At 44.3% G+C, this 27,375-nt stretch overlaps 1 protein-coding gene across 2 annotated transcripts in view; it reads right to left on the reverse strand.

Moving 5' to 3' along the window:
* OTULINL (OTU deubiquitinase with linear linkage specificity like) overlaps positions 1–13,942 on the reverse strand; it is a 33,903-nt gene extending 19,961 nt beyond the window's left edge. Inside the window, exon 1 of one of the 2 annotated variants that reach the window (XM_017524671.2) lies at positions 13,762–13,942. In XM_017524671.2, the coding sequence (XP_017380160.1) occupies positions 13,762–13,825 (64 nt within the window). In that variant the 5' untranslated portion in view covers positions 13,826–13,942. Of the gene's footprint in view, positions 1–9,556; positions 9,649–13,761 lie in introns of those variants that run through there. The other variant, XM_017524672.2, reaches the window with a different exon arrangement.
* Positions 13,943–27,375: the final 13,433 nt, after the last annotated feature.

Genomic DNA, 27,375 nt, shown 5'->3' on the forward strand with positions numbered 1-27,375 from the left:
TACAATATACCAAAGCTGAAGTAATTCAAACATTCAAACAGGAAACCAAATACACACACACACACACACACACACACACACACACACACACACACATACCCCAAAACCCTGAAAACAAAACTAAAAGACACTAAAGAGCCGGAAACCAAGTGATCATGCAGAGAGCAGTTCTACCCCAGGAAACTGAGGCTCCTACTGTCCTGAACGTCACAGCCTCTCTATCTAATGGAAACGCAGCAGCATCTGGTTTGCCTCAAACTTCCAGAGTCTTTACGATCTCTACTTCCTCATAGGTGGGCTGCATAGTCCTCAACCTCACCTACTTTCTCTCCTGATCTTATTCATAGTACATACAATATCAGTACCACCATGCTTTCTCTCTACACACAGACTCTGCCACCTGCATCTAGCCCACTGACTTTCTCCTGAAGCAGAGGTGGTCTTTCAAGGGCTAGGAGGACATAAAGGCAATTTAATTTAGATGTCTGAGGAAGCAGAGGAAGTGAAGAAATATACATACAGTGCAATCACCTGGCTAAAAGAACTTAAGGTAGAAGTACTACGTTCAATAAACACATCAGTATTTCTATCTGCTTCAATGCCCTGTTATGATCAGTTAGCAGAAGATGAAGACAGTGGTGAAGAGAGGTTGATGGATAGGAAGGAGCTCAAGGGAGGGGTGAAAAAGGGCACTCTCTGTGGCAAGAGAGGTAGGAAGATGGGGGTGGGTGAGCAAGCAGAGGACACAGACACTTCTGAGGTGCTGGGGAAACTTCACACTTTTCTGAGATGTGCCTTGGAACCCTGCTCCCTTTGAAAAGGTGTGGCTTTTGGGTCATTTGTAATCAAGGGCAGGAAGCACTTCACAGAGAAATAAACTGAAGCCAATGGAACAGGCAGACAAAGACAGGCTGGGAAGGCCTCCTATTCCTCCCTTCCCCAGACCCCTCAGCTCTTCCTCACACTTCCTCCCACCTGGGCTGGGTGCTAGGCAGGGAGGCAGTGAAGTGCAAGACACACTCCCTGCCCACAGGGAGCCCCTGGCCTGGGGATACAGTATCCTCTTGTCAGCTGGTCAGGTGAGCACCTCCATTCCCCAGTAGAGCACTACTCTCAGCGGCTTTTAGTTTCTCCTTAGGCCTCAGTGTGACTGTAGGGAAAGGCTGGGAGCCTTTAGTATGGGAACTGATTGCATAATTCTGAGAAACTCAGCTCAAGAATAAAGCAAAATATTGTACGTTAGTCTAAACAAATAAGCACCACACAAACAGAAGGAAAAATGCACAGAACAAATCCTGTTAGGTCATCAAGCTTTCTAAGTAATTTGGAGCACATGGAGATTCAAGAGATTTCTAGAAGTTAGCATAGCAGTGTGAAAGAGTAAGTTTAAATTGTCTTGGTTCTTGCAAAATCATAGATTAGTTGGTTGTTTTTATACCAGTTATGGGGAAAATATTCAGAAAAAAAACCCTCTTAATAAATCCTTGAAATGGTAAACTCAAAGGACCTTCTGAATTTTTGTATTTCAGGTATTAATTCTGCTCGATAAGAAATGACAGCCTTCCACTTGGTAGAATACCATAACCAACAACTACAAGATCAATATCACTGAGAAAGAGAACCACCAAGTGGGAGGATTTTATCTTGAAAGTCATGACCACTAAGACATTCAACGGTAGACTGTCATGCAACCCACTTATGCTGTCAGCACCATCCCCCCAGGATGGGACACGCTGCCCCCAAAGCTCCCACTAAACTGAAAGTATCAATAAATATGACAGAAAGCTGTTCCTGGCCAAACACTGAGAGGATTGTGTGTTTGTATGTATGTATGTATGTATGTGTGTGTGTATGTGTGTTAAATAACATCACAGCTCAGAATCATTTTTCTTTTTGACTGGGCACATCTTCTAGAGGTGTTGAATGCAACCCATCATTTTAAAGGTAAGTTTCATTTTCTACTCGTGGCATTTAAAAAATCCATCCAACTATAAAACCATAAAAGCTATAGATGGGATAGGCTACTACTGAAGAGGAAGTTGTAATTCCTTCCTCGTGGAGTCACAGAACTCCAGCACTGCCTCCAGCTACACCGGCCTCCCCAGCCTGGGAGAGACAACTCATTTGGCAAAAATGAGCAATGGACTCTTGTCTTCATTGTGTCATTTTCTAGCTGCAGGACTAATCACTTAGCCTTCATGACCCTAATAAGGTAGCCCGATGGCCAACAAGTGGTGATAGCACAGGGTTGGAACAAATTAAACAAAAAAGCACTATCCAAATATAATCCATTTGGCTACCATCTCCCACCATATGTCATCCAACCAGTGCTTACATACCTCTCAGCTGGGAACTTGCTCCATCTTGTGGAGTCCATTTCCTTTTTTCCTTTTTTGGAAAGTTCCTCTCTTTATTGATCAACTTTGATCATTAGTCTATGAACACAGATTAAACTCTTCCTACAGGCCCGGCACAGTGCCAACAGCTGATGCCATAATTATGAATGCAACAGACTGGATTCTCCTGGCAGGGACTCACAGTTTCCTAGTGGGAACAGAGCATCACTGAGGCAACACTCCAGAGGAAAGGAGTGCATTTCCACCAGCACTATAACAAGGGAATCTGACCTAGACAGGGTGAGGAATGCTTCCCTAGGATGTGAGGCTGAGCTGAGATCCAAGGTTAGACAGGAGCTTGCAATACAAGGAAAGTGAGGGGAGACTGGAGAGGCCTGAAGGTCCCATTCAAGAGGCTGATGTTTAACTGAAGAGCAAGGGAAGGCTGTGAGAGTTTTAAGCAAGAGACTAGGGTGTTCAGATATGTAACCACCCTGGAATCTATTGCCTGGGGTTACGAGGAGCATGTCTGATTCCTCTTGCATATGATGACCTGTTACATCTTTCAAGGAACTGCAGAATGCTTTGGGCTAAAGGTGCCAGAATTTTACTTGTTCTTTTAGGCTTCCCGGAGCGCTCCCTCAGCAATATGTCCACACTGCAGGCCAGTTCAGTGCATTCAGGTCTGTTTCCGACTAGCCTGCATACACCTCTAAGGCAAACTCTGAATCTTAATTCACTGTGGATCTGGTCATCTGATGAGCTGTCACATGAATACTTCATTTTTTGAGGTGAAGAAACTGAAGCCCAGAGAAAACTGGAAGTCTGAACTTGAACCCCACGTTCTGATGCAGAGCAGTGCCCTCTGAACTAACCACTGTACGTTACTGCCTTCCTCTGAGTAATTCTCTTTGAAGTTCTATCATTTCCATCATTTCCACTCTGCATCTCTCTCTCTCTTTTAGGTTAGACAGCTCCTGTTTTCTCAGCCAATCCCTACATGACATGTTTGGGGAGTCTCTTCGTGGTCCTGGTCACTCTGTAAACTCATTTCACACTTAACGTGAGACCCCAGGTCAAACACGATGTCCTGAGTGTGAGCCCCAGGACAGAATTCACCAAGGTGACCACCTTCTTCATTCTACATTTGGTGTAAGTCTCCTGTATAAGGTCAGAGAGTACATATTTTAGGTCTCATCGGCCATGTGGTCTCTGTCTCAACTACTCAGCTCTGCTCTTGCAGTCACAGACAATACACACAGGGCTCTGATCCAATAAAACTTTATATATGAACATTGAAATCTGTATTTCATCTAATTTTCACATGTCAGGAAATAGTATTCTTTTTATTTTTTTCCCAGATATGACCCATGGGCTGTGGCTTGCTGAATCCTGTTGTAGATAATATATTCACAGTCAATGCACCCTGTGATTGTACTGCACAGCTACAAACACCCAAAAGCCACTGATTCACATTCAACCTGTTGTCAGTTTAAAGCCCTTTGGAGGACCTGTGCTGGGGTGTGTCTCCCCATCTTTTGAAGGGAAGAGAGGGGCCAGGGGTTTCACTCACTCTCCTCAAGTTTCCCAGTGGAGAGGCCTTCCCGGAGGTGGGGTCTTGGCTCCCCTACTACCTCCTTTACTTCTTCCTAAAGTTAAGAGACTGATCTGAGTAGCAGACTTTTAAAAAATGGCATGCTCAACTCAGCCCCTTTTGCCCCAGAGACCTGCCCACAGAGAAGGAATCCTTGGGCCTGCTCTCTCCTTGGAGGGAGGGCTACAACTTTAGGAGGGAGTTCTTGGGCACTGCTAGCAAGCCCAACTGGCCACACAACTAAGACACATGGATTTTATCAGTCATTGAGCTAACCAGAAAAAAAATTTTTTTTTAATCTCTGACATCTGTATCTACCTTTCAGCTCTGAACAGGGAAAGGGAAACAAAGGGGTATCCAGATCATGTGGGCCAGTTCTGTGATCTTTAGACCCAGGAAAGGCCTGACATTTATCCCTGCTAGATTTCATGTTACTGATTTGGCTCACTGCTTTGACCTGGGCACGTGATCTGGTTCAATTCTCAGACCTTTAATATTAGACTTTCACATCCTAATACAAATCGTTTACAAACATGTTGACTAAAGATATACTCTGAGATAAGCCATTCTTCATTTTTGCCCTAGTGGTGACTTTTCCATTACTCAGAATCCTTTGAGTACTGTCGTTAACAGTTACTAACCCTTCTAATTGGTCTCCCTTCCCAATTCTGTTTTCTACTTTGGAGCCATTGTGGGTTTGTTTTTTAAACATTCAATGGATGTATCATCTCCTATGTGAAACTGTTTCCATGGCTTTTCTTATTTGTAGGAAAGACCCACATCCTGCTAGCCACTGATGTCAGCTAGAAAGGCCCCTAACAAGCTGTTAGAAAGGTAAAAATGATCATCACCTATGGTAGCATCCTAGCCAGAGACCTCAGGAGCTGATTCTTCTGTAACCAAGAATACTAGTGACAGTCACAGGCTTATAAAGCCACAACTCACCCCATAACCTCCCACCCATCCCCTGGGACCAACTGAGAAGTCAAGATTTGCCCCCCTGGGTTCAGCGTGATCTTGTTGATGGGACCACACTCCAGAAGCCTCCTTGGCCACCGCCCCACCCTCAGTCTTTTATCTCTGTCTCCTATCATGGACTCATCTACCTTTACATGGGCCTATGGATCGGCTCTCCTAAAGAGAGACCAGTGGCTTCAAAAACAACCTCATCAAACTTTATAGAACACTGCTACTCAAAGTCCACAGGACAGCAACATCAATACCATCTGGGACTTCTTACAACCACAGATTCTCAAACCCCATGGAAGCAGAATCTGCATTCCATCAAGACCCCCAGGACCCTGGCCCTGGCTCCTGTGGATTGTCTGATTTATTGGGCTAGGGCCCAGTTATCTTTTCTAAGTTCCGTACTAATTCCAACATTGCCAGTGTTGAGAAATCCTGCTAGGGAGTAAGGGCATCTCCTACCCTTAGCAGCTTCTATCATCTCAAATACATCATTAGATGCCAATTAATTTCCAAGGTTATCATTGGGAGAAATCAGGCCAGATAAAGAAAAATCTTACTGGTCAAGTAATCCAACTAAACGTAAGTGTTGCTTCTGTTCTGTGCCCCTTTCCCTTTGGCCAAAGTAAGCTATTACTTTTACTAGTCATAGTTGTTGTTTTTCTATGGCTGGAAGCTACACCTATCTAAAAAGGAACTTTTCTAAATCTTTTTTTTTTTTTTTTTCCAGTCTCACTCTGTTGCCCAGGCTGGAGTACAGTGGCACTATCTGCAACCTCTGCCTCCCGAGTTCAAGTGAGTCTCCTGCCTCAGACTCCCAATAGTTGGGATTATAGGCACCTGCCACCACATCTGGCTAATTTTTATATTTTCAATCGCAATGGGGGTTTCACCATGTTGGCCAGGTTGGTCTCGAACTCCTGACCTCAAGTGATCCACCCACTTCAGCCTCCCAAAGTGCTGGGATTACAGGCATGAGCCACTATGCTGGGCCAACTTTTCTGAAATTAATGAAGAAAAGAACCTGATCATTACCATGGCCTCCAGGGAAGGTGGCCAACTCCTCCTGGTTTGCCTGGGACTTTCTCAGTTTTAGCACTGAAAGCCCTACGTCTCTTAGTCCAGGCAAGGGATGGGATGGTTGGTCACCCACGCCCAGTCTCCCTCATGGTCTGACCCTGACCCCTCCCTCTTCTCTTACCTCTTCCTCTTGGTTCCAATATGAGGAGTACCTTCACTTCCTCCTAGAGCTCGCTCCTGCCTTCCTGCCTTGCTTTGCCTGTGTTCTTCCTTCCAACTGTGCCCTAGTTAATTCCACTCATTCTCCAGCTCTCAGCTCAAACATCAGTCCTTTTTCCAATCCCAAGCCTTGAGTAAATCCCCGTTTTCCTCTCATAGCACACGCTGTCCTTTTCACAGCACTTGTCTTGGTTTACACAATTGTGTTTGTGTTTGATTAGTGTCTGTCTCCCTGTGTAGACAGTAAATGCCATAAGGAGTGGAACTGAATCTGTTTTCACTTTGCTTTCTCAGTGCCTAGGTACGCATTAGACAGTTAATATATATTTGTTGAATGAATGAAATAAATCCATGTAATCAGGATCCCGTCCATGTGTCTCCATGAGAGAGACTGCCAGCTTCCCCCACGGTCCATTCTCCCCTCCTCCTATCGAGATCATCCCCTGACTTGGGGGTGGACACATGGCTACTCAGATAAAGGCTCATTCCATCCTCCCTGGGTACTAGGTACAGCAGGATGAATGAATTCTGGCCAAGAAGAAGTGGAATGCGCAACTTGCAAAAGGGCTTGTTAAGAGGGGTGTGTTCCTTGCCCTTTTTCCCATTAGCTGGAATGTAAGTGTGATGGCTGATGCTCCAGTAGCCATCTTGTATCCAAAAGTGACAGTGGGCAGGGAAGCCAGGCATAGTGGAGAAGCAAGGTGGAAGGAGCCCAGGGCCCTGACACCGTGGAGCTCATCCCGACCCTGGAAAGCTACCTCTCTTTGGCGTGAGATAAATAAATGTATTCACCTATTTGGGACTGTTCTGTTACTCCACCACACTTAATCCTAACTAAGAGCCTCTATCCTGCTGGTCCCTTCTGACTTTTAATATGTATGTAGAAATAATGAACCACCAGTGTGCTTTCTCTTCCCTTAATTACATCATGTAAATATAAAGCAGGAAGTGAGAATGTGAAGTGGTCATCTAGTAGGATGGTTTCAAGGTAGTGAAATGAGGAGGGAACTGAGGGAGTCAGGAACTCAGGGTCTGGTCCTAGATAGCTGAGCCATCTGGACCTCAGCTTCCTCCCCTATGAGCAAACATAAGGAAGTCAGGCCATTAACTGCCATTTCCCTTCATTCTACAAAGGCCTCCCCATTTTAATATGTTTCAGAATTATGTTGGAGGAACAGTCACGTTGGGGCACAAGGCACAGGATCTTAAATAGCTGTGAAACAACTGACATTCAACTAAACTCTAAACATTAGTCAAAGCTTGCACCACAGGAAAGATGCCCTAAGTATGTATGGAAGATACATAAGATCTTGACAAATGCCAGCAAATACCCCTACCCTTGGAAGTTCACGCTGGGTTCTACAGATCTGTTAAACCAGTTGACCTGAAATCATAGTTCTAGTAAAGAGCCTTTTCCTCAAGAGCCTGCATGATGGTAATCAGTTTAAGAGGGGGAAGAAAAAGGAACATCAAGGAGACTGGGAAGGAAAGAGAGAGCTGTACCTACACATGTAATAGCCTCCAAAATTCAAACGAATGAATCAATTACATATGGGAGAAGATGCAGTAAAGTGTGAAGAGCAAGACAGTACAAGGCAGATCAGCAAGCTCTATCATGACAGTCAGCTAGCTACAAGTCCTCTATTATGACAGTCAGCTAGCTAACCAAAATTGAGTATAACAAATATTAAAGATTAAAAAAAATAAAAATAAAGGGATATATCATGGATAAAACTGATCTAATAAGCTCTCTCGGTTCAAATGATTTTTCTTTAGATTTCCTAGGAATGAATCAATATGCCCAACACTTATACTGCTTCAGGTATAAAACTGTGGAACCCAACGTGTATATTAATAATTTCATTGGTTATGTTTCCATTTCAAGCTGAGCAGCCAACCTAATCCTTAGCTTCAAACCGAACTCCAAGTTCATTTTGTAAATGCCAAGTAAAATAACAAATTGCTGATCTCATCCATTGACATGAGTACCATCTAGCCCTTCCTATCTAGATGGTGACTGGTTACATTCAGCCCATGCTGGCACTGGTTTGCCATCTCTGCCACTTCCCCTTCCTATCAGCCATTCTGCTTGCTCCGCAGCATTTTGGCCTGACCAAGTGGTGGATCCAGAAGACACTGAGCACACGGTCTTTTTTTTTTAACTTTAGAGAGTTCCCAAGCAAGTTGAGGCCTTCCTCATCACAGATCAAAAAATACAACCCCAATGTACCAGGTGTTATTCTAAGACCTAGGAACAGATTCTCTCATTACCAGGCAAGAAGGAATTTAGTTTACTTCTCTTAAACTAATAGTAAATGCTACAGAGAGTAAATGCTACAGAGAAATGTCTATGCCCTGGCTTAGAGGACAGACACAGATTGTCCAAAGTACACCCTACGATGAGCTTCCACCATCAGCTCTACTGCCCACCTCCATTCCTGAGCCATTTGGGAACTGGTCTATACCCACTGAGGCTGTCCCAAGGCTAGAAAGAAATGGGAACTCATCTCTACCATGGTGGGTACAGGACAGTGAAGTATGCTTTTTTTTTTTTTAAACAGTGAACATCTGATGTTTAATGAGATTTCTCTTCTAATTTGAGGGAAGACTTTCTTGAGAATGACTTCCAACTACATTATCACTCCCTGTTAGAAGACTAACCCTAATATTCATTAATAACCAATAATATGGCAAGAGGAGAAAGAGCTGATGTATTTTAAATAACTTGGTGTCTATTTATCCAATAATTTCACAGACTCAACAACATAGTAACATGGTTAAATAAACAATAAAATATTTACTATTAAATTCTTAATTTAGAGATTCACCAAGCATAGCATCTTATGTGCTACAGTTTCTGGGATTTTTGTTTATTGTCTAGGAATCCCAGCAACAATACTAAAAGGCAATAGGCTTTTGTCTTCTAGAAATGAACATAAACATTTTATCATCCTCTTAAATACCACGCCACCTGTCTATTCTGGCTCCAATTAAATGGGAAAGTAGAAAAATGGACTAATGCTACTATAAAAGGTTATTGGAAAATGAGAACATATACAAAAACTTTTTTCCATTGATTTAATTAGAAGTACCATTTAAATGTTCTTCCATTAAATTAATTACAAATCAGATAAATGTGCATGCAACCTCATTCTGAAAACAGATTGTCTTACCAAAGTAGCTGAACATGTACGAGAGGACTCAAATGGACAGGGCAGAATGGAAAGATTTACTAACTGAATATGCTAATCCAATAATTCCTCTAAAAATTAAATAGACTTTAATAGTCATGTATGGGGAACCACTAAGCTAGGAAGTTTTAGCCTAGTAACAAAAACTTCTTCATAATCTCTTTCTCCTGTACCCAGACCTGCAAGAGTTGTCTCAAACAGTAACAATAGTATACAAATGTTAACCCAACCTTAATTCAGAACAGCTTCAATGTGATGAGGTAACCTTGGAAACTACGGAGAACTCTCAGGTAGAAGCCAGAAACTCTGTTTCAGGTGACAGAAGCAGGCAGATTGTTAAGAATCTGTTGGCTGGGCACGGTGGCTCACACTTATAATCCCAGCACTTTGGGAGGCCGAGGCGGGTGGATCACGAGGTCAAGAGATCGAGACCATCCTGGTCAATATGGTGAAACCTCGTCTCTACTAAAAATACAAAAATTAGCTGGGCATGGTGGTGCGCGCCTCTAGCCCCAGCTACTCGGGAGGCTGAGGCAGGAGAATTGCTTGAACCCAGGAGGCGGATGTTGCAGTGAGCCAAGATCACGCCATTGCACTCCAGCCTGGGTAACAAGAGTGAAACTCCGTCTCAAAAAAAAAAAAAGAATCTGTTATGAGTGGAGTCCCATGCCAGGGCTTACCCTGGCCACCACTTACTTAGTGATAGCCATGAGCAAGTTCTGTAGCTATTGTGAGCATCACAGAGTGGTGATTGTAAAGATTATATATAAGACTATCTATGGTCATGTCTAGCACCCTCAGGAAAATCCAAATGCCAACTGTTATTGTGACAGGGACAAGCACTGGGTGCTATAGGCACATAGGAGAGCACCCACTCCAGGCCAGGGAGCCAGCCAAGGCCTCCCAGATGAAGCTAACTCTACCTTGAGACCTGAGCCAGAGAAAAGGTCATTTTCAAGTTAATAATTATACCCAATCAAGACTTTCTACTGAGATAAAATACTTGGTACCAAAAGTTACATTCCATTTGATATTTAATCTCACAGAATGTAAGAGTAGAAGTATAATAATAGGACAAACAAGTGGCCAGAAAAAAACAAACAAACAAGTATGGACCATTTGGTTTTAGGCGTTCTGCTGTGGGTGCCTTTAACTGCAGTGTTTCTTTTTCCCCTACAGCCCTCAAACTGTTTTTTAAAGAAGGGAAATATTTATCTTGACAGTTAACTAGCATGGGAAGGACCACAGCTGCTCAGGCATCTTCTCCTTGGCACACACTGTCCACCACCAGGGCCCCCTATACTCGTCCTTTTCCTCCTTGAGAGTAAAGACCTTGAAGGTACTTGTTCTAAAATAAGCTCACAATTCTCAGCACACTTTTGACAGTACATGTTGAAGGAATGCTTGCACCCACAGTTCTCATTGCTCCTTTTGCCACCCGCCCAATCATTGGGTCATTAACAATTCCATTTGCCTACTCTCCTTCTGAACACAGAAGTTCTCACCAGGTAAATTCACCTGCCTGCCTAGTGATTACCTGCAACTGTCCATGGGAATAAGCCAAAGGCTGCTTATGGTGGCTCAGAAACATCTGCTTCATACGTACAGTTGCGCCTACTTGATTAGCTTTGGATTAACAAAATCCAGGATATCAAGGAATACAACTTTCATTTGGCAGACACATCTACATGGGAGGTGGGTAGCCTTGTACAAGTTTGTGTGTGACTTGGTTTCTTAAAATGAGGATAAAAAACAACAACTACTTCACAGTAGAAGGTAATATTAATAATAGCAGCAGCAGCTGGCATTTGAGTGCTTACTCGAACCACAACCAACCAGTTCTAAGCATTTTACATGTAATAAATGAACTAAGACACAAGAAGCACTAACAAATATTAGCCATTACCATTATTTTTAAATTTTTGATTTAGTATTAGACTCTTTCCTCCAAACAAAACCTCACCTAGAACAGCAAAAACAACAAAACAAACATAAAAGTATACAAAAACAAAAAAGCAGAGCAACTCCAAGTACAGCTGGAGTTGGTTCGCTGATCCACACTTGGCATTCCTATCCTCCCAACACCAGTCCCTAAGAACCTCCAAGAAGTCCTGTGGTTCCTGAAATCATGGTTGAAATGTGAATGTTATCAATGAACAGATGGACAGTGGTGAAGAGAACCACAGCAAAGCTGAGCCAATCAGGACAGCTAATGGCTCGAGTCTGGCCAGATGTAGGAAGAGCAAGGACGAGTGTGGGGTGCACACATTCCCCCTGCAAACACAGTGGTCTGCCTAAGGTGTGCTGGGGAGTGTGAGCTTATTCCACTCTATGACCACCTCTCCCTGCCTTTCTAATAGGTGACAGTGTCTTCTCTGGGCTTTAGGGCACTACACTAAGTGATCGTCCAATGCTTCTTTGATGCATCTGACATTCTGATTCAGTCTTTCTGATAATATTATGCAGAGATGGTTGGTCCATGATTCTCGATATCCTCTTTAAAGAAGATATAGTAAAAACAAATTTTAAAAAATCTGTTCTGTGAGTTTTCTTCTGTTGTCTGGTTTTATTTCAAAAGCTAAAAAAGTCATCCCTATCCTAGCTTTGACAATTGATTTTAAAACTGGTTTTATGTTTGTTTTGCCAAACACCGCCAGCAAAGAAGGGAAACTATGCTTGTAAGTCTTCAAAAGTTATGTTTTGCAGAAAGAAAGTTTTCCATAACCTGCTCCTTGAATCACATTCTTCCTCTGCTCCACACCAACTGCAGATGCCCCACAATTGGAGCAGAGGAAAGAATTCTCCCCCTGGGCTCACAGTGCTGGCATACCTTGAACTTGGTGCAGAGAAAGGAAAAATTCTGGGTGATGATGTTAAGCCCGGAGTAGGCACTTTTCTGCCTCCCAAACCAGCCTTTTCCAGCTGCGCTCCTGCCTCCATTTCCAATTTTCGTTTCACTGCCAAACTAAGGCAGGGAAGAGAAAATAAAATAACATAATAAAAAGTTCAAATGAATACACCCATAGGAAGTATGTGGCTGATTTTATAATAACCCAAGGTGTGGAAAGGTTGAAAAAATGAGTTCATTCTCCAAGCTTTTGAAAGTGGGAGGTAGGACAATCAGAGTTCTCCACTGGGAGGGGCCGCCTGGATCAGCTAGCCGGAGGCCCTCATTTTGTGGATGGGGACATATCAGAATGGACTCCCAGAAAGGTGCTGTTTCCACTGCACCCAACGGTTTGCTGTGTGAATTAAAAACTCCTGCTGGGACCAATAACAGAAATTCATAAGCAATCCCCGCACCTGCCAATTTGCCATAATCACTGAAGTTCCTGCAGCCCAAACTCTGTGTTTGGGAACCGGCCTCCTCCCCAAATTCACTAGTGGGCTCCAGACAAATATAGACAGGGGAATGTGTTCCTTCAAAACCAAGAAGCAGCTATGCTTATCTTTCTCGGGGCTGGTTAGGAAGACACCCATTGACTCTGCGGACTTCAAAGCGGGAAAGGACACCGCTACCTACCAAGCCATTGAGTGGAGACACTGAGACCCAACCCCTGGACTCCCAGGCTGTGGTGAATTTTTTATTTTTATTTTTATTTATTTTTTTTTTTAGACAGAGTCTTGCTCTGTCGCCCAGGCTAGAGTGCAGTGGGGTGATCTCAGCTCACTGCAACCTCCGCCTGCCGGGTTCAAGCAATTCTCCTGCCTCAGCCTCTTGAGTAGCTGGGATTACAGGCGCACACCACCACACCCGGCTAATTTTTTGTGGTGTTAGAGACAGGGTTTCACCATGCTGGCCAGGCTCGTCTCGAACTCCTGACCTCGTGATCGACCACCTCGGCCTCCCAAAGTGCTGGGATTACAGGCATGAGCCACCGCGCTCGGCCCCGTCAGGGTGAATTTTTTTCAGCTATAGTATTCTATATTGTTAGCAAGTCTCGACTGCCGCAAAGGTGTACGCCACATCCTCTGCCAGCAAGGCGCGAAACGCAACTCCCTCCGACAGCAAGTCAGGGTCCCCGGGAGGACACGGGGCTCAGCGGTTCCATGCGCCGAGGGCCTGCTCCCAGGGGCAGGGCGCGAACCCCGCCGCTGCCTGGGCTCCCCGCGCGACTCTGAGGGGACCCCCACCCCGAAGACCGCCTTTCTTCCAGGGACCTGCGTTTCCCGCCCCGGCAGAAGACCCAAGCAGCTAGGCCTCTCTTACTGAAATGCGACCCCGTCCCCAACGGCGGCTCGACCCCCTGGAGATGCGGCCCCGCCCCACTCCCGCCCTGCTCAGGGGCGCGCTCTGGCTCCCGGGCTCCTGTACTCCCACGCGCCACAGGCGGCACTGGCTGCAGCCGAGGAGGGCGCGTCCCAGGCTGCCCGCGACCCCGCCCGCCCTGACGATCCCTGACAGCGCCCCCGCCCCGCCCGGCCCCAGGCCCACCTGCAGCGGGGGCGCGAGACCGTTCCCGCTCCCTTGCCCGCGGGGGGCTCCTCGGCGCCGCCATGCCGGCCGCGCTGCGGACGGGCGCTGGGCCTCCGCCCGTGGTCTGTAGTGGTCTGTCAGACGCCGCGGCCGCCCGCCGGCGCCCGGGCTGTCTTCCCCGCGGCGGGCTGGGGAGGGCGGGGGAGGCGCAGGGCGGGGATGGGCACCGACTGACGCGCCGGACAGCCAATCAGAGACCGGGGCTGGGCGGGGCAGAGCCCAGAAGGGTGGAGCTTCCGCACGCCGTCGGGGTCGCAAGCTCGAGGTGCACTGAGGCGTCCGGGGCTTCGCAGCCGGTCGGGAAGCTACTCCTGGAATCCAGACGCTCTCTCGGGGCTGCTCCGGGGGAAACATCTTGAGAATTCCACTTGGGCGGATCTGGCGACCTCCATGGCACTTTACGTCGTAGGCCTGTTAAGTGGGAAGCACAATCCCGGAGAGCTATCTGATGAGGGAGAGGGGCCGGTGCGTTTTCCCCCCGCGGGAAGGTTGCTGCGCGATCCCGCTCCGTGACGGCCGGAGTGGGCGAGCCCGGAGTCCACATGCAGTTGTTGGGCCAGGGCCTGTTCACTGGACTGGGGAGATTTTCCAATCTTTCTTTCCCCTGGGTCAGCAAAACGGGGTTACGCTTACTTAGAATTCAGTTTACTTTGGGAGCGCGAATATGTGCATTATTGACAAAACTGTCCTCTTATAGAATGATTTATCCAAAGGAAAAAATATGGGAGTAGTTAACAGAATAAGCCCAACAATGAAAAGGCCCTCACAACGAGGTTCTCCCCCGACTCCGCCGGTCAGATGGGCCCTTTTTTCAGAAGAAAAAGGAAGAAAATGAAAATCCTGGTGAACACTTCCCCTTTCTCCAATATACACAGTTCCACAGACAAACTGACTACATGGGAAATGTTTCGGCATCTTTTGAAAGGGAAGTTCTTTAACTAAAGAAACATGTGAGACACAGCCTGGAATGCTGTGTGGCTTCAGTAGCCTGAGGGCAACGTCGACAAGTAATTGGATCGCTTTCCTCCCTTTCCCTAGTCTCAGAACACAGGTCTTTGGCCACTCCAGTGAGATTCTTTATCCCAGCAACAACAGTTAACCTAATGCCAAGCATTTACTGACAGCTGGCATCCGGCCACATGTTTTGATATGCCTTTTACATACATTGCTTCTTTTAATCCTCACTTGCTTATGAGGTGGGCACTGTTACCATCCCCAATTGACCAGGACACAGGTTCAGGAAGTGCTAGTGCATAGTCTGAACCTAAGTCTGACCCCTCAACTGCTCAACAATTCTGCAATGCATGATTCACAGAAGATAATAAAAATGTTCCCAAAGTCTGCTGCATGTTTAGAAAATAATCCCTTTTATCCAAATCAGATTTTCAACATTGAGGGGAAGTTTTCTACAATCATAAACTGTCGCTTGCGTGTATAGAGCCACATTACTCATACAAAATAAATGATTTGAAATTGCTGTGCCTAATTAACCTAAACAAGGTTATTAGCAGTGACAAGTACAAATTGTCTATTCTAGAAACTGAAAATATGAGGGCTAATTTCTTGTGGTATGATAAAACAAAATTTACTCAGTCCTTTAACCACAAAACAAATTAGCCAGTTTCCCTTCCCACCCCCCACAAGATCTTTATGAACACAGCTGTTTGTACTTGGCCTAAAATCCTGTCAGTTAATTCACATTTAGGATTTTGGTTGCCTGTAATGTTCGTTGTTACTTCAAAAGCTGAATGAGAGGCCTCTTAGTGTGGTACTTAACAAACCTTGGAGCCAGACTGCCTGGCATGCCTTCGCAGAAGCCCTATGGTCTTACACAAGTTACTTCACCTTTTTGTGCCTCTGTTTCCTTATCTGTAAAATGGAGCGCCTATGAGTATCTACCCCATGAGACTTTTTTTTTTTTTGAGACGGAGTTTCGCTCTTGTTACCCAGGCTGGAGTGCAATGGCGCGATCTCGGCTCACCGCAACCTCCGCCTCCTGGGTTCAGGCAATTCTCCTGCCTCACCCTCCTGAGTAGCTGGGATTACAGGCACGCGCCACCATGCCCAGCTAATTTTTTGTATTTTTAGTAGAGACGGGGTTTCACCATGTTGACCAGGATGGTCTCGATCTCTTGACCTCGTGATCCACCCGCCTTGGCCTCCCAAAGTGCTGGGATTACAGGTGTGAGCCACCACGCTGGGCCCCCCATGAAATTTTTTTCTGAGGATTAAATTACTAAATATGTGCAAAACCCTTACAATAATGCTTGGCACATAAGTATCATATAAATACAAAGACATGTATACACATGCAGATTTCTGATTGGCTTTCTGGTCTAACCATGAGTGATTTATTACATGTTTGCACAATTACGAAGTTATTGACTTTTTTTGAGATTGAGTCTTGCTCTGTTGCCAGACTGGAGTGCAGTGGTGCAATTTCAGCTCACTGCAACCTCTGCCTCTTGGGTGCAAGCAATCCCCCTGCCTTAGCCTCCCAAGTAGTTGGAAATCCCACCATGCCCGGCTAAGTTTTTATATTGTAATTGAGATGGAGTTTCACCATGTTGGCCAGGACAGTCCCGATCTGCTGACCTCGTGATCTGTCCGCCTCAGCCTTCCAAAGTGCTGGGATTACAGGTGTGAGCCACCATGCTGACCTTGATTTTTAAAAAATACCTAGATCATGAGCTCTTTGAGGGCAGGAACTCTGACCTAGAATCCCTAGAACCTAGCCCAGAGCTTGAATATTTATGAATGAGTAAATTGAGAGTGTGGTGTGAGCCCAGCTGAAAATCACGCTGGACAAAGACCTCTGCAGCAACGGTCTCAGCTGAAATATGGACACAAATCACCATACTCGCCAAAACATCTACCTTAGAACTACCAAAAACAGGCAGTGCCTAGCATTGTGCCCAAAAGTCACCTGATTGTGACTCTGGAAAAATCAGAATGAGTTAGGCCAGGGACAATGGTTACTCCAGCTAGTTACATGAGTGTTGTGATATGACCCAAATCAGAAGAAAAAAAGAAAAACTGACCAGCAAATGTTTAATTGGAGTTTTTGTTTTTATGAGGTTTTCTTGACCATTTGAACTCTGAAAATGGAATGTGAACATTCAGAACCTTTCAAGGTTCACATTGCAAAATATATTTTCTCTTCTCTTCTTTTCTTTTCTTTTTTTTTTTTTTTTTTTTTTTTTTTTTTTTTTTTTTTTTTTTTTTTTTGTGGCAGAGTCCTGCTCTGTTGCCCAGGCTGGAGTGGAGTGGCGTGATCTCAGCTTACAGCAACCTCCGCCCCAGGTTCAAGCGATTCTCCTGCCTCAGCCTCCCAAGTAGCTGGGATCACAGTCTGCCACCACGCCTGGCTAATTTTTGTATTTTTAGTAGAGGTGGGGTTTCATCATGTTGGCCAGGCTGGTCTCTAGTTCCTGACCTCAAGTGATCCGCCCACCTAGCTTCCCAAAGTACTGGAATTACAGGCGTGAGACACCTCGCCCTATCCATTTTAATCATTTTTTAAAGAACACTTTAGTGGCAGCCTGAATGTCCCAGTGCAGGGATAGACAGAAGCCCCTGCCAGTGCCCACTGGAAGTTTCAGGGCTCCTTGTGCTACGTCTGTGTCTGCTGTGCTGGCCCCTTCTTGAGGGTTCTCTTGTTTCTCTCTCTCTGTTTAGGCTTCACACCTCGCCTCCCGTGATTCCAGCCTTGTCCACTTGATTTCTTAGCATTGCCTGTGAAATGCCAATTTGGATCTTGGCCTCACACCACTTGCAGCCTCTGTTCACCTTCACACTGGGATGCTGGGCATGTGGTATCTCACCCATGCCCTGGACCTGCATGTGGCAATGTGGTCCACACTTCTAGCCTCTGCTCATCCAGGAAAAGATCATAAGTGGCCTTTAAAAAAATTGCTGAGTTCCAGCTGGGCAGGGTAGCTCACGCCTGCAATCCCAACATTTTGGGAGGCCAAGGTGGGTGGATTACCTGAGGTCAGGAGTTCAAGACCAGCCTGGCCAACATGGCAAAACCCCATTTCTTACTAAAAATACAAAAATTAGCCAAGTGTGGTGGCACATGCCTATAATCCCAGCTACTCCAGAGGCTGAAGCATGTGAATCGCTTGAACCTGGGAGGCAGAGGTTGCAGTGAGCCAAGATTGTGCCATTGCACTCTAGCCTGGACAACAGAGTGAGACCCTGTCTCAGAAAAAAAAAAAAAAATCAATGAATTCCTGGGAGGTGATTTTTTTTAGGGGATGGTTTCCAGATGGCCCTGGAAGCTGGGTTCAAATCCTAGAATGTCATTTATTAGCTGGATGACCTGGCGCAAGATACTTTAAACCTTTTTTTCCTCTGTTTCCTTACCTACATATTAGGAATAATAATAGTACTTATCTAAAGTGGGGCTCATAGAGTCGAATCATTGACTATATGAAGAAGCTGGTCCTTTGTAAGTACTCAGTTAAGTTCTGCCATCAGCACCTATTGACCTCTATATACTGTCCTCTGTTAGAAAGCTGATACTGACTGATTTTGGTATTAAAGTTTTTGTAGTTATTCAGGGACTTCAGGTGAATAAGAAGCAACATAAGCTCAGATACAATGCAGAGAGGAAGTAGAAAGATAAGGATTTCTCAAATTCTAACTTTTCTGGATATCAACAATGATGGCATAATGTTTTAAGACAATGGATGGTCAAATAACCTGCATAGCTGGGCAAGGTGGCTCAAACCTATAATCTCAGCTGCTCAGGAGTCTGACACAAGAGGATCACTTGAGTCTAGGAGTTCGAAGCCAGCTGGAATGATACAGTCAGACTCTATCTCTAAAAATAATAATAATTAAAATTAGCCAGGCATGATGGCATGCATCTGTAGTCTTAGCTACTTGGAAAGCTCAGATAGGATCACTTGAGGCCAAGAGTTTCAGACCAGCTTGGGTAGTACAGCCAGACCCTAGCCCGAAACCAAAATTTAAAAACTAACCAACAGCCTGGTCAACATAGCAAGACTCTATCTCTATGAAAACTGAAAAACTTTAACTAGGCATGATGGCGGATGCCTTTACTATTAGCTACTCAGAAAGCTGAGGCAGGAGGATTACTCGAGCCTAGGAGTTTGAGGCTACAGTGAGCTATGATCATATCACTGAACTCTGGTCTGAGCAATAGAGTGAGACCTGGTCTCTTAAAACAAAATTAAAAAGAACCTGAATAGACATTTTTCTAAAGAAATTATATAAATGGATAATGAGCACATAAAAGATGTTTAACACTGCTAATCATTAGAGAAATGCAGGTTAAAACCACAATGAGATACCACTTCACTTCACACCCATTAGGACAGCTATTATAAAAACAAAAACAGAAAATGGCAAGTGTCAGAGAGATTGTGGACAAATTAGAACCTCACTTATACATTGGGAATGCTTTCCACTGTGAAAAACAGTATAGTGACTCCTCAAAAAGTTAAATGTACAGTGACCATATGATCTGGTACTCCAGTCTGGGCCACAGAGGGAGACACTGTCTCAAACAAATCAATCAATTAATAAATGTTTTGAATTTTATCAATAGTAAAATAACTGTAAAACATGTTTTGAATGTGTACCATAATCAGTCAACCAAATTACAACACTATCCTCTCATTCATACCTCAGTGCCACCCGACCTTGGCACTTTCTAAGAGCAGATGTTGATAGGAGGAGTGCCAAGAGGGCTTACGAGCTGCCAGAGAGATCGAGAAGGTCAGCTTAGAGCCATAAAGGGAACTGAAAGATGTGGGGGTTGTGTGTGTGGAAAAGAACTTCATGATTTTGTATAGGTCCAGACCAGAACTTAGCATTTCCTTAATTTTTCAAAAAGAATTTTAGCAAATTAGATGTCTTTGCTCCTTCTCACATTCTTGACACCAGTCCTGCCTACGGTTTGCAGAGACCTTGAGGAAGCGATTCTGGACCACCCAAGACAAGCTGGAGTTCACAAGCTGGCTTCTTCACCCTCCCATCTCTGCCCACTATTCTCACTGCACCTAGTACCCTGCACCTAGTCCTCTGAGAGATATTTGTCCAAATTCTTAGCTGGGTGTGGTGGCTCATGCCTGTAATTCCAGCACTTTGGGAGGCTGAGGCTGGCGGATCACTTGAGGTCAGGAGTTTGAGATCAGCCTGGCCAACATGGTAAAACCCCATCTTTACTAAAAATACAAAAATTAGCTGGGCATGGTGGCAGGCACCTGTAATCCCAGCTACTTAGGAGGCTGAGGTGGGAGAATTGCTTGAACCTCGGAAGTGGATGTTGCAGTGAATGGAGATTGTGCCACTGCACTCCAACCTGGGTGACAGAGTAAGACTCTGTCTCAAAAAAAAAATTAAAATAAAAAACAAAAATGTATTCTCTCCATCCTTGACTGTGAGCTCCTAGAAGCCAAGGACAAATATCTCAGGCTCCCCTGGGTGTCCTGGGCAACGTTTGGTAGCCATTTAGTGAGAGCTTGCTGAGTATAGAAATGAGGTCTCTTCAAGGGTGCACTGCTCACTTTCCTCCACTTCACCATGATCATGAGTCTGCAAATACATTCCTTGGCTTCCTCTACAAGTGGTCTCGGTTCGCATACAGCCTGGTCAACAAATTCGCCTTCTGAAGGATGACACTTCCTCTTTCATGCTTGGTAAGCTTGTTAAGATTGCAGGGACAGCAGGACACTTGCCAAATAAAATATACAAATGAAAAGACAATTTTGCCAAATAATCTGGCAATTAAATAAAAATGTATGGAGAGGTACAATCTCTAAAAACTTCTGGATACTTTACTAGGCTTGCAGCTCCAATTAACCAACAAACAACAATTTAATGCTTTTGTCAAAGCAGAACAAACAGCAGTCTTTCCGGCTTTGCCACCCCCACTCCACCCATTTTTAAAAGTAAAGCCAAGAGTGGGAAAGAAAACCAGATTGCTCTTTTTTCTCTGAGTGTCTATTTGTTTGCTTATTTTTTGTAGTGACAGAGTCTCACTATGTTACCCAGACTGGTCTTGAACTTCCAGTTGACTGCTTTTCTGGTCTAAAATTTTGCTTCAGGCTTGATCTGTGAAAGACAGCTGGCTGAGGGGAGTAAATCTTGGAAACTTTTAGTTCTGGCTCTCCACCATCAACTACTTGAATGACAATGAGAAATCACTTATCCTATGGGAGCCTCCATTTCTTTATCTGTAAAAAGAATAGATGGGCCCACGCAGTTGCTCACGCCTGTAATCCCAACACTTTGGGAGGCCAATGCGGGAGGATCATGAGGCCAGGAGTTCGAGACTAGCCTGACCAACATGGTGAAACCCCATCTTTACCAAAATTACAAAAATTAGCTGGGTGTGGTAGCACGCCCCTGTGATCTCAGCCACTCAGGAGGCTGAGGCAGGAGAATTGCTTGAGGCGGAGGTTGTAGTGAGCCGAGATTACACCACTGCATTCCAGCCTGGGTGGCAGAGGCAGACTCTGTCTCACACACACAAAAAAAGAATAGAATAGAACGTACTGGATGATTTCTCAGACTCCATCTAATTCAACGATTATGATTCTGAAATGAACATTTTCTCAAACAGGTTGGTTTAAAAACTTGTGGTGCATTTAAATGAATAAGTACCAGGCAGCAATGAAAACTCACAGTCTCAAAATTATGGAATGACATGGTGCTGTGGTCTGAATGTTGGGGTCCTCTCTCCTGTAATTCATATGCTGAAACTTCATCTCCAATGCAATAGTGTTAAGGAGTGGGGTCTTTGGGAAGTGATTAAGTCATAAGCACTCTGCCCTCATGAGTGGGCCTCAACCTTTAAGAGGTTGAAGAGTCCCTTCTGTCCTTTATGCCATGGGAGGACACAGAAACAAGGAGCTATCTAAGAAGCAGAGAGTGGGCCTTCACAGACACCAAATCTACTAGCACCTTGATCTTGGACTTCCCAGCCTCCAGAACTGTGAGAGATATTTTTTTATGATTTATAAACTGCCCCATCTGAGGTATTTTGTTATAGCAGCCTGAACAGACTGAGATACATTGGAAATCTGTTTTATTTGTTTCCTTTTAAGAAGAAATGCTCTTTTCTTCCATTAGGATTGCTGCTGTGTAAACAACAGGGACTTCTGCAAAGTTTGGTCACTATGAGGAAAGAGTCTGTCTGATGAGGAAATGTTCATGGAGGAAGTGGAACCAAGAGATGGGGAAAAGGCCCTGGTACATTGTTTGAGCTCCTGGAGTTAGCCATACCTGAAGCAGTATCACTTGCTCAGTTGCAACTGACATAATACTAGTATAGTGTGAGCAGACAAATTTCATACAAAAATATTTCTGTATAAAAACTTGGAAGAATAAGCCCCGAAATATTAATTATTAGTATCTATGGATGATAGGGTAAAGGCTATTTTTACTTTCTTCTGTATACTTTTCAGCCTTCTCCAAACTTTTTCAAATTATTTACTACTGGCCTAATTTTTAAATGTTATTTTAATGCACTGTCCCCTAAGAAACTGTGGGAACTTCGCTGTGTTAGAGAGAATCCTGCCTCCTCTGGTTTGACCCTTTTCACTGAATAATAGTTGAGATTTGATACACTATTGTGTCTTATAAAATGGGTCTTTGTTCGGCCCCTAAATTCTATAATGGTGTTGGCAAACTTTCTGTAAAGGGCCATATTGTAAATATTTGAGGCTTTGCAGGCCATATGCTCTCTATGACAACCAGTCAACTTTGCTGTTTTTGTGCCACAAAGTAGTTGTAGATAATTTGTGAATGAATGAACATGGCTGTGCTCAAATAAATCTTTATTTAGGAATGCTAAAATTTATTTATTTTTGAGACGAAGTCTCACTTTGTTGCCCAGGCTGGAGTGCAGTGGTGCGATCACAGCTCACTGCACCCTTGAACTCCTGGGCTCAAGCAATCTTCATGCCTCAGCCTTTGTGTAGCTGGGATTACAGGCATAAGACACTGTGCTCAGCTTACATCTAATTTGATATAATGTTCACATGTCATCAGATATTATTCTTCTTGTGGTTACTTTTCAACCATTTATAAAAGTAAAAACAATTCTTAGCTCATGAGCCATACAAGGGCAGATGCCAGGCCACGTTTTGTACTCTAGCTATGGTTTGCTGAGCCCTATTCTATGATACTAGGATTTCTCACTATATCAGCCGTCAATGCAATTCAAATTTCCATGACCTTCTGGGTTGAGTCTCCAACAGGAAATCAGCCACGGTTTTTCATTAAGCCTCATGGATTTGTGGGTTGTTTATGATGTCTGTGTCTCCACTGGATTTGTGCTTCCTTTGACTGAAAGGTTTATAGGATCTTCCTCCTTTTCAACCTTTATGTTGGAGTTAGATCCCTAAACCTTTGCTCAAGACAGCAGCCATAGTCGATTCTCAAAGTTGTCAAAACCCTATTTTGGCATTTAAGGTTGAATATTCCTGTTTTGAAGAACTTTAAAGGATGTTATGTTAATTTCTGCCAGACTGCCTTTCTTCCCCATAATGGCCCCTAGATGAGAGAAGTTTATTGCTCTGCCAAAAATATTAAGTAAATGACCAGTCAATGGCAATTTAGATTTTTAGAAAATACTCGATTTGTGAATACTTTTGAAGTTTCATTTTAAGATGAAAAAGAAGAGTGAAAGAGTTTATTTTGGTTGCTATCTTGTGTCTGTTAATAATGTTTTCAGCTATGACTTTTTATTTTTATTTTTTGAGACAGGGTCTGGCTCTTTGCCCAGGCTGAAGTGCAATGGTGCAATCTCAGCTCACTGCAGCCTCAACCTCTTAGGCTCAATCAATCCCCCTGCTTCAGCCTCCTATGTAGCAGGGACTGCAGCTGTGCACCACCATACTCAGCTAATTTTGTACTTTTTGTAGAGATGGGGGTCTTGCTGTGTTGCCCAGGCTGGTCTCAGACTCCTGAGCTCAAGTGATTCACTTGCCTGGGCCTCCAAAATGCTGGAATTACAGGTGTGAGCCACCACACCTGGCCCGTTTTCAGCTATGACTAACAGTAAACCTAAATCAAGGTGGATAAACAAATATGGGTTTCAGGTCACTGAAAGTCAAGAGGCAGGCATTGCTGGTATTGCTCCTGCTTTTCAACCCTGTGACTCTTGTTCCTTCTAACATGACAGTTCACAGTCATACAACAGCAGATGCCAGGCCACATCTTGTCCTCTAGCCATAGTTTTTAGAGGCCTATTCAATAATACTAGGATGTATAATACTATAATGCATGATGGTCCTTCCAACATGATGTTGAAGCCAGGGAAGGAAGAAGGGGAAGAGGCAGCATTGGCTACATGCACATCCTTTCCATCGGATACAGCAAATTCCTTCCCAAAAGTCCTCAGCGGACAACTGATTAAGTAATATTACATAGAATGGTGTCATGTGACTACTCTGACTGAAGGGGAAGATGAAAAAGCAAGATTAAGCTTTTTCAGCCTCCGTGGTGGTAATGGAGGGAATAGAGAAGGGAGTTAGGAAGAGCTGTTGGACTGATATCACATTTACATGACACTGAGTAAAACTCCCCATCTCAGGCCAAGCTTTTTTACCCTATACCGTGGAATGGGACACTCATGGAAGCGCAGACTTCATCTGTCATGCTAACTGAGATGCTTCCAGCTCCTGGCATGTTGCAGACACTTAATAAATATTTGCAGATTGAATGAATGAGTGTGTCAATGACAAGATCTCTGGGAAGCCCATTGCTAACATTATCAGGGCATGATGTGACCTACCTTTTCTAGGACAGTACACTAACAGAGCTCTTTGGTTCACTCACCTCCCTCCTACTTTCAGCCATGGTTTAATGCCCTTACACACAGACCCTCCCGTGGTCTCTGCCCCATGGCTTAAACCAGGGGTATCTAATCTTTTGGCTTCCCTGGACAGGCCACATTGGAAGAAGAAGAATTGTCTTAGGCCACACATGAAATACACTAACACTAACAATAGCTCATGAGCTAAAAACAAAATTGCAAAAGTATCTCGTAATGTTTAAGAAAGTTTATGAATTTGTGTTGGGCCGAATTCCAAGTCATCCTAGGCCTCACGTGGTCCGTGGGCTGTAAGTTGGACAAGCTTGGTTTAAACCCTTATGAAATGCTACCTGTTCCTGGATGCCTTTCTGGGTGGATAAGAGGAGATACACTGCTTCCATCACATTGCCCAATTCAGAATGAAGCTTATTTAGTGGCTACATAGAGCCAGAAGTTGTGAGATGTGTTGAGATAAAGAGGATAAAGATAAAGGTAGGGTGGTGCAGAACAAATATTCATTCAGCCCTTCCTATGTTCCAGACACCATGCTGGCGATTATATGTGATTGTTCATACTTTACTGATGAGGAAGAAAAAGCTCACACAATCAACTGTGAGCCTTTTAGAAATGTCATAAGTTAAATTTTAAAAGATTAAGGAAATGTTTAATTACCAAATACTAAAAACTGACAGAAAATGCTTAACAGTGCATTAAGAGTACATTAATTACCTTCTCTACCCTAAATGACCAAAGCAATTAAAAAAGAAGGACATGGAAAATAAAAGGAGAAACAGCAGTAGGAAAAAAAATTGCAACACACTTGTGGATGAGAGAAGATAGGTAGAGAAGGAGTAACGGCATTAGCAGAGAGAACAAGCTTCCTCACTAAAGTGGCCACTGTGGGGAAGACCAACAAGAAGAATAGCTATTAACAAGCATGATAATATTTATTGGATGGTTATTATATTCCTGGTACTTCTCAATGCTTAATATGCATCATCTTGTTAATCTTTGAGCTATAGGTAAGTTTATTGTCCCCATTTTACAGATGAGGAAACCAAGGCACAGAGTTGTAACAGAATGCTTTGAAGCAGACCACTTAGAAAACAAGAAAGAGAGTGTGTGTGGTGGCTCATGCCTGTAATCCCAGCACTTTGGAAGCCCAAGGCAGGCAGATTACCTGATGTTAGCAGTTTGAGACCAGCCTGGCCAACATGGTGAAACCCTGTCTTTACTAAAAATACAAAAATTAGGAGGGCGTGGTGCCCCTTCCACATTCGTACTGCCTCGGTTTCTAACTCCACAAAATGGGGATAATAGCAGTGCCTACTTATAGGATTGTTGGGAGTTGTATAAAGTCTGGAGCTCACGACTGGCACATGATAACCACTCAACTGTGTAACTGTTAGCTATTTTTACTTTAAACAAGTCCTATGCTTTACATTTTGAAGGCTTTCCTGACTCCTGATAACTCAGATATTGCTGCTAAATCTAAAGGAATTGGTTTAAATTTAAGGCTAAAGATTAGACAGCAGTGGGCCAGGCGTGGTGGCTCACACCTGTAATCCCAGCACTTTGGAGGCCAAGGCGGGCTGATCACCTGAGGTCAGGAGTTTGAGACCATTCTGACCAACATGAAGAAACCCTATCTCTACTAGAAATAAAAAAATACAATATTAGCCAGCGTGGTGGCCCATCCCTGTAATCCCAGCTACTCAGGGGACTGAGGCAGGAGAATCGCTTGAACCCAGGAGGCGGAGGTTGCGGTGAGCTGAAATCATGCCATTGCACTCCAGCCTGGGCAACAAGAGCGAAACTTCATCTCAAAAAAAAAAAAAAAAAAAAAAAACTGTTAGAGTAGTGAGGGTATGGCCCTGCTTTCCATCCTATAGGTGTGAGGTCATGAGGCTTCAGGGACACTTCATCTCCACCTAGATGCTGCCACTAAAGTCTGCAGGTCTGTAAGATCAATGCTTGGATTCTTTTAGAGCATTGGGATGGACTCGAATCACACAGGTGTTCATGCAATAATCTCAAAAAACAGTTACACGCAAATAATCTCAATATTTGAATTGGTGCCCTATAACATAAAACAAGGCTCAAAGAAGTCCAGACCTTGACCCTTTAGGGAGGTGTGATTGCACAAACGACCTCTCCCGTTCCCCATGACCACACACCTGTGCCCATCTCCTCTCTTCGCTCACAAAGTCCATACCCTGCCCCTGCTTCTTTCCAACCTTCTTATGATTAAATTAGGTCATTGCTTCCTTAACCCATGTGTTTCCCACCAGCTCACATTTCACAGAAGTTTTAGGACACAAGAGACGTCAGTCCTAGCTCCTGGGGAGACTGAGAGTGAGTGACAGCAACCTCGCCCCCGGCATGAGCATTCCTAAGTGGATTGTGAATGAGGAGGGTGTGGAGCCTAGGCTTCATGTGATTTCTACTCTAAGGTGGCAGTGTGAACTTCTACCTTCTGGTAAGTAAGTCTGTCCACGCCCATTCCGGATTCCACTTTACAGTTCGTTCCACTCCTCATCACCACCTCTGCAGCACAAAGCTATTGTTCTGGCCCCGACCATCTGCTGTTTTCCAGGAGAACAGCTTGGGCAAACAAAAGAGATGGCAGGTGGGGCAGGAAAGAGACCTAATTACCCCCAGATAGAAAACACAGGGCAAAGATGAAGGACTTCAGGCTGGGCTTATAACAGGATAAGAGCCTCACTGATGGGAAGGAGCGGAGGCGACAGGGGTCTCTCCCTGCAGGGCCGACAGGA

This window comes from Cebus imitator, unplaced genomic scaffold (assembly GCF_001604975.1).
Source record: "Cebus imitator isolate Cc_AM_T3 unplaced genomic scaffold, Cebus_imitator-1.0 Scaffold35, whole genome shotgun sequence".
In the NCBI taxonomy this organism is placed as follows: Eukaryota; Metazoa; Chordata; class Mammalia; order Primates; family Cebidae; genus Cebus; species Cebus imitator.